This window comes from Zea mays, chromosome 1, assembly GCF_902167145.1.
Source record: "Zea mays cultivar B73 chromosome 1, Zm-B73-REFERENCE-NAM-5.0, whole genome shotgun sequence".
Classification (NCBI taxonomy): Eukaryota; Viridiplantae; Streptophyta; class Magnoliopsida; order Poales; family Poaceae; genus Zea; species Zea mays.
The window spans coordinates 42,626,746-42,634,954 of NC_050096.1; the positions used below are offsets into that span (position 1 = coordinate 42,626,746).

The window sequence follows — 8,209 nt, forward strand, 5'->3', positions numbered from 1 at the left end:
AGGCCAGGACTGAGTCCGAGCCCTGGGGTCGGGCGAAGCGGAGGTCGTCGTCTTCCGGGGCTGAGCCCGAGTCCGAGCCCTGGGGTCGGGCGAAGCGGAGTTCGTCGTCTTCTGGGGCTGAGCCCGAGTCCGAGCCCTGGGGTCGGCCGAAGCGGAGTTCATCATCTTCTAGGGCTGAGCCCGAGTCCGAGCCCTAGGGTCGGGCGAAGTGGAGTTCGTCGTCTTTCGGGGCTGAGCCCGAGTCCGAGCCTTGGGGTCGGGCGAAGCGGAGTTTCCTATGGCGCCTGGGGCCGGGCTTGGCTGCTGTCAGCCTCACTCTATCGTGTGGCACAGCAGTCGGAGCGGCACAGGCGGCGCTGTCCTTTTGTTAGGCTGGTCAGTGGAGCGGCGAAGTGACTACGGTCACTTCGGCTCTATCAACTGGAGAACGCGCGTCAGGATAAAGGTGTTAGGCCACCTTTGCATTAAATGCCCCTGCGATTTGGTCAGTTGGCGTGGCGATTTGGCCAAGGTTGCTTCTTGGTGAAGACTGGGCCTCGGGCGAGCCGAAGGTGCGTTCGTTGCTGTAGGGGGTCCTCGGGCGAGACGTAAACCTTCCGGGGTCGGCTGCCCTTGCCCGAGGCTGGGCTCAGGCGAGGCGCGATCGCGTCCCTTGAATGGACCGATCCTTGACTTAATCGCACCCATCAGGCCTTTGCAACTTTGTGCTGATGGGGGTTACCAGCTGAGATTTAGGAGCCTTGAGGGTACCCCTAATTATGGTCCCCGACACTATCCACGGACAACTTGAAATCATTTCATTACATTAACGTAGAATCAACATGTCCATCCAGTGCAATGGCGTGATATATGTATATACTTCATCCATCTCAAAATATTGTTTTTTCTAGCCCAGTTTTTTTCTGTCCACATTTATTCAAATGATAATGAATATAAACATATATGGAAGTATATTACTTAATGAATATGTTATTGGTCTAAAACGAATTATATTTTGGGATAGAGAGAGTATCTAGCTAGATCCAATGAAAATTAAGGTCGTGTTATTTTGGAATTATAATACAACTAGATTATATAATATAACTTTGTCGGAGAGGAAATTCTCCGGCCGGGTGGCGGAATGCACCCGCCCTAAATCCTAGGATGAGGAGGGGGCCTTAGCAGTTTGCCTGTTGAGTGGACACGGGAAGAACACACGAGGACACGAGAGTTTAGAGTGGTTCAGGCCACCGGAGCGTAAAACCCTACCTCCACTGTGTATGTTGTATTGCGTATGAGAGTATGAGAGCTAGTGAGCGTGTGAGCTTGAGTTCGGTCTCCCTTGTAACGTTGTGTGTCTTCCCTTTTATAGCTCAAGGGAGGCACATACAAGGATGTTGAGCCCCGACATGCAGGCCCAGGAGCATAATGGAAGGAATACATTACAGGAATAACTAATGCAAGTATCGCCTGAGCAATCTCCGGGCACCATGATGTCCACAGTCCACGCAGTATTGATACGCGGCGGCTGCTTCCTTGGCAACGTGCGAGTAATGATGAGCGTAGTGCACGCGGTAGTATGAGAGTGCTGCCTGCCAGTGGAATGGACAGGCACGCCGCCTGTGGAATGGACAGGTCGCTGCCTGCCAGCGGAATGGACAGGTCGCCGCCTGCCAGCGGAATGGACAGGTCTCATTAAATGCAGAGGCAGCACACCGCCTGCCAGTGGAATGGACGGGCGGCGCGCCTTACCCTCAATAAATGCAGAGGCCGCGTAGCCCGGAGGCCTTACGTTAGGCTCCGCCCGTTGGCTTACGTCACGCGCAGTAGGCCACGTGGCAGAATCAGGTCTCCGCCTGGGCGAGAAGCAGAAGCGTATACGATAATGTCCAGACACGTGTCGGCTCCGGACCCTCGCCTGGCCTTGATTAAGGCCTGGGTATTCTCTGTCCTGGAATCCCCGGACCCTGCTGTGAGCGGCCCGGACCCCACATAGAGGGGTCCGGATCCCATCTCAGGGGTCCGATTTGTGCCCGTGGGGGTCCTGGACTTTACCCGGAGGCCTGGTCTGTATATACAGGGGTCCGGCACATCCGCATGGGGTCTGGGCCCGCTGGTGATGCCCCAGAGTGTGCAGCTCTCTGGACACGTGACGGTACCAGACCTGCCCAGGTGGTGGGGTCGGTGCTGTTGCTGGCCCAGAGTAGTCGCCAGATGCTTGGGCGAGCCATGGCCTCGTCCTACGTACAGCCCTTTTACCACGTGACTACAGATAGCCGCGTGGGGACTGTGCTTTTATACAGCAGTAGAGGGTACCCATGTTTTAGGGTACCGACAAACTTATTTTGAACTAACAATAATCTCAAACAAACACGAACTATGTGACTTTTAGAGCATATCTGAAAGTTAATAAATTAAAAAAAACTAAATACACTTCATTTCGATCTCGGATGTACAGTAAAAACACACACACGGTGCAGTGCGGAGATACAGTTTCCATCTATATCCGTCAATACCTGCCGATCAGATGCAGTCGTCGGTGCAGCGGCTGTAGCAGGCTCCGAAGCAGGCGCCGATGGCCAAGGCCTTGCAATTGTGACATGTTTCAGGATAGTCCTTGCACATGATGTTGCCTGCGATGCAAGCCGAGGCACTGTCCTCGCAGCCCAAGCTGCACTTGGCGCGACAATAATCGCCGCATTTTGTCACCCCCGCCGCCGCCGGCATCCCCTTGCCGAGGATCAGCAGGAAGAATACGACGACGGCAGCAACGCTGGCCTCCTTCGGAATGGAAGCGCCGGCTGAAGCCATCGTGCGATTGGGATTTGGGAATGCTGGTGTTTCTAGCAGACGGCGCAGCAATAGCACAGCACTTGCAAGCTAGGAGAAAGAGCTGCTGCTGATCTGATTGGAGCAAGTGCGTCAAGTAGAGCTACCATATGTAGCTGGGCAGGAAGCAATGCGAACTCGATCGTGAAATTTTTTTAGGGCTGTTTTATTGCCACTCTGGCAAGAATATTGTTTTTTTATTATATACATGCTGCTGTATTTCATAGTTGCCTACACGAGTTCGACCGGAAGTTGACATGGTGGAGTACAAAAGAATTCCATGCATGCTTAACATGAGCTGTTCCTCATGTTCTATTTTTTAAAATATAGAGAGTGTGTATCATCGAATCTGATATTTGTCAAAATGAACAATAATAGCTAGTACTATAAAAGATAGATAATTCGATACGATACGATTGCTTAAAAATATAAAACTGCACCAGAAACTAGTTTGACTGTGTTCCTTCTTTGCCGTCTTCCGCCGAAACTAGAAAATTGCTCGTGAAACATTGCCTTTCGACATCTTTTCAAAGCAAGTCGGATCCCGTCTAATTATCTTATACACACTTGTAGCATCGAATGACGCTAAAATAGATAATCAGAGCTGGTAAATGATCGCGGAAACTTAAAAATAAATACCCCACCTCCTCATAAACAAGACTAATTATTTGAATGGTTTCCTAAAGGAACCAGAATTTGAACGGTTATGAGAGTAGTTTAAGGAGTATAAGATGCCTGATTTTAGAGTTGGATGGGGGAAAATAGACTATGATAATAATTTAGAGATGTCAAATAGATTTTTTTTATTCAAAGCGAACTCAAAGAAAAATGAAAAAAAAAATGCAACTAACTGGGCTGATCTTGGGAGGGGTCTTGTCCCGAATCAATTAAGAGTAGATTTGGAATGTAATTTTGACAGTTTTCAAAGTTTTGTGGTGGTTAGATTTCAAAACTGAACTGAAAGAAGAAATTAGGTGTGAGGTTCAGATGTACGGGGAATCACGCACACATTTCTATTACTATTATGCAAGTTTGAATTAGAGTAGAGATTTAATTATTTATACATACCCATCTAAGTTTTCTAAATTCGGGTTAAGTAAGGTGCAGTTAGCTAGGCATTCTTTGCTTTAAGGGAGGTGACTGGAGCATCTCAAAGAGCTCTCTAGAAAATGACTTCTGAAAATCAGTTTTAAGGGACATCTAAAAAATTAGTGGAGGTAGATTTTAATATTTTCTCCAACCCTTAAGGCGGCAGATTGTTTGTGGAGAGCCAAAAAAACCCCTCATTTGTAGCTACAAATGATGGAGTTTTAAGGTCTATGTAAAAGTTAGGAGCACTTTAGTGAAACTGTTGGAGACACGTTTTTGTGTTTTTTCAAAAAACTTGATTTAGGAGAGACTTCTAGTGAGCTCTTGGAGATGTTCTAAAGCCTTGTTCCAAACATCTAGAGCTAATTATTAGTTAGCTAATAAATTATTAGCTTGGTCGGGGCAGCTAATAACTAATAGCTATTTGTGAGGTATAATTAACAATTAGTTTGTTTATTAGCTACTACGTTCTAAACCTCTCAGCTAATGTTAGCTACTAACACTAGTGTTAGACACTAGTACACAGATGCTCTATAGTGGCGGTTCTAGAGCTGTTTGCACTGGCGTTTTTCAGTGTCGCCAGTGCTAGGGGCCAGTGGAAATCGCTATTTCCACTGGCGGTTATTCTAGAACCGCCAGTGAAAATATAATTTTCACTGGCGGTTTTCTTAAGCAAACCGCCAGTGGAAATATCATTTCCACTAGCGGTTTTTTTATTTAGCCGTCAGTGGAAGTTTTCCCGCCTTTTTTAAATTTTCAATCAGTACTGAAATTTATATATATTTACACACACAAACATATATATATATATATTGATATTGATAAACATGTAGTATTGATATTAAAAGCAACATGGAATTAAATTCTATCATACATTTATATACATCAAAGTCTTGTTTACAACCATGTATGCATCACACATTATATACATCAAAGTTTTCACTTAAGCTCTAATAACTATCTCGGCTAAGAGATAGTCTACTAATTTCTGTTAGTATTCTAAACTTTGGCAAAGCTAATGTTCCAAAAGCATCGTGATATTTCCCTTCTGCGGGAATGACCTCTTTCAATATAAATGTGCACAGGTCCTCAACTATGCCATACAATGCGCCTTCAGTCAAGTTCTCTGGGCTTCCTTGTTGAAATTGCTGTAAAGGAAGTTTATAAACATCATCTATTTATACTCAATAATAACACATTTGCATCTTTAATGACATAAATACATACGTGACTATTACTAATAATACCTTGCCAGGGTTCGTGATGTATCGTCCGTTCATTCTCATGAACTCGCACACGTAGAACCCACATAGGACCGATCCGGGTGGTTGCTTGTGGCACTACATAACGGGAGATTGGTTATTTAGTTACAACATTGTCCTATGTACGTACATGTATGATATGTATTCATAAATTCACATACTTACCGGCCAGTTATAATGGATGTCTAGTGACACGCCTTTTTTGGACGTGTCGTACTTTCCACCTTGTAGCTTATAAAACCTAAATGCCCTGTGATCTCAAATAGAATCACCATGTTATTCTACAATTCTCATCGATATAAGTATGCATGCATAGAAAAGGCTTACAGCTCTAAGATGTTGAGGAATTTTGAATATGTCGAAGGCTCGGTGTGCAAGGAGTCGAGCACCAGCACCTTTCCAACTTCAGGATAAATGATGAAGCATGTCCAGTGGTCCCTGTACGGATCACACTTGTGATACATGTGTATTGAAATTATTAATTTTATTTATGCAAAATCACACTTACTTAAAGTTGTACGGGGCCACTATGGATTCCCTGTCTTGAAATTGAAGCATTGCGTGTCCTATGTAGGTGGTGTATCTTGCTTCAAAATCCTTCTTGAGATCCTGGATACGCACCTCAATTTCTTCGTCTGTTAGTCCCTGTAATGCTTCGTTGTCTTTTCCGATTCTAAAAGTGTGGCTATCCTCGCATATCTTTATTGGGTTGAGATACCCAACCCTTTTACTGGCACTAGCATTGGGATTAGTACCATAAAGGATCTCCTGCTGATCATGTTGCATTCTGCAACGCACACGTGCATGTCAGATATTGAAAATTTATACAACTCACTAATAATAACACATATATGTGGAGTATGAGTGACACTTACAATGCAAATATGGTTACAAGTTGCACATCGAGTCTCTAAAGGTTCATCATTAACCACATGTCCTCGAATGCAACAAAGGCATTTTGATTTGAACCAATAAAAGCATGGGCTGGTATATTGACACTGATGGTGTCGATGCCAACTGAAGATGCCCGCATGTACCAATCGTGCAACCTTTTAATATTAGTCGAGACCTTCCTTAGTTTCTCAAAAGTGAGTAGTGGTCTGCCCGACACATATTTTTAGGCACGTTTTTATAATCTGCCTTAGTTGGCTTCTTTATCTTTGCGGCCATTGCCTCAGCCTTTTTTGCGGACTCCTCGAGATCGGCCAAATCAACAGTGTCTGACGTGAGGCTCCGTCCAATCCCTTTCAAAAGACGAGCTATGCCAGCAGTGGATTTACTCTTCTTTTTCTTCTCGAACGGGGACACTAATTTTGGTATAAAAACTTTAGATTTCGTTGATGGTCGTGGATCCCTTGATGGCTGTGGAGAAGGTGGATCCCTGAAGGGCGATGTATGTGGCGGAGACGGTGGGCCACCATGAGGATGAGGAGAAGGAGGGTCAGAAAGAGGATGAGGAGCAGCAAGTGAAATTTGAGGAGGTGATGATGGATGTACAATAGGAACAGCAATTTGAGAAGGCGGAGACGGTTGGGCCTGCGATGACGGCTGTCGTGGTGGATCAACCAATTCGACATCCCTTCGAGGCCAAAGGATAAAATTCTTGATAGCTTGTCCAAGTGTCTCGATACCTTCGGGCCCAGGGATGTCTAGCATGTCGTCCTCGAATCCTTGGACGACTGTCGTCACTTCTACCCTGCAATATTCTTCTGGAATGTCGTTTCCATGGAACTTGCGTCCTCGGATCGCAAGGCCTGTGGCTACTTTCTTTGTACGCTGATTGTTAATACCATATCTTATAACTAGTGTGCATGCCACAGGCCTTGTGATGTCATCAACTCGATAGCGGACCTTATTTCCCGTTGACGCGATAGAGCTTTGGATGGTCGTACCCTCGGTGGAAGCCGGCGGTTGAGCTGCTAGAATTATTTGCATCTGTGGAGTGGTCATCTGTTGAACAGACATCGCACTCGCCAATTGCTACATCAATTCTAGAGGAGGATTCGATAGCATTTCAAACATCAGGCCTTTGAACTCTTTCTTGGCCTCCTCCTTAAAATAATTCGCCATCTCTTCCTTGTATCGATCACGTTTCTTGTATAGACCTTCCCATTGTGGTCCGAATCCTTCCTTCCATCCTTCCTTAGATGAGATTCCTCGTACACGACCAGGATGCTCAGGGTTACCGAGACCAGCTGTTAGAATGTCTCTCTCCCTTTGCGGCTTAAATGTTCCTTGGCTCTGCTTAGCTGCAATTGCATATATGTTTTTTGTCGCTTCTTCGACAGTGGGATCATCAAAAGATACACCAGACTCAGTTTCCCTTGGTTTTCTAGCACGGATCCAATTAGCTATCCTTTCACCAAGTTGCTCGGACAGCGTCGGCAACCCTCCAGCCTTCTTCTCGGCGTCTTCTTGTCTCCATTTAGGAACCTGATGCTTGTAACCACCTGTGCCAAGGTGGTGGTGGTATTTGTTCTTCTTAGATAGTTCCGAATTTGCCTCACTTAGCGATATGAAATCAGGGCTGCTCCTCTGCTCTAGAAATACTGCCCACTGACCTGCTGAGATTTTATATTTTTTCGTCGGGTCTAGGTCTTTCTTTGCAAACTTTGTATTCATCTCAGACCTCCAGTTTCGGAAATTGATTGCAAACTACTTCATCGTGTATTTTTTCACGAGTTCTTCTGAACCCCGAGGCAAAACAAACCTCGTTATTAGCTTATTCCACATTTGATTCTTGACATCATCTGATACATCTCTCCACTGTCGGATTGTGATGTCAAGATTATCTCTAACTAAGAACCCAAGTGCATTCTGGAACTTAGGCAGTGCCTCTTCTGAGCTAGGGGCTGACCATTTGGGCTCACTTCTGTGATTTTATATGTCTTGTCAGGAAACTTGTTTAGCCCCCTGTCACCTCTGTTCCGATCGCTCTGCTTCCTTTTCCTTGACCTCTCGGTGGTTGTCTCGGTCGATTCCGGTGCGCCTTGGGTCGGTTCCGGTGTGCCTTGGGTCGGTTCCGGTGCGCCTTGGGTCGGTTCCGGTGC

General features: G+C 45.7%; 1 protein-coding gene across 1 annotated transcript; it reads right to left on the reverse strand.

Annotated features, from left to right (window-relative positions):
* Positions 1-2,338: 2,338 nt before the first annotated feature.
* LOC103634477 (uncharacterized) lies at positions 2,339-2,916 on the reverse strand. Its single transcript, XM_008656095.2, has one exon. It carries the CDS (start codon positions 2,788-2,790, stop codon positions 2,503-2,505), a length of 288 nt encoding a protein of 95 aa, XP_008654317.1. The 5' UTR covers positions 2,791-2,916; the 3' UTR covers positions 2,339-2,502.
* Positions 2,917-8,209: the final 5,293 nt, after the last annotated feature.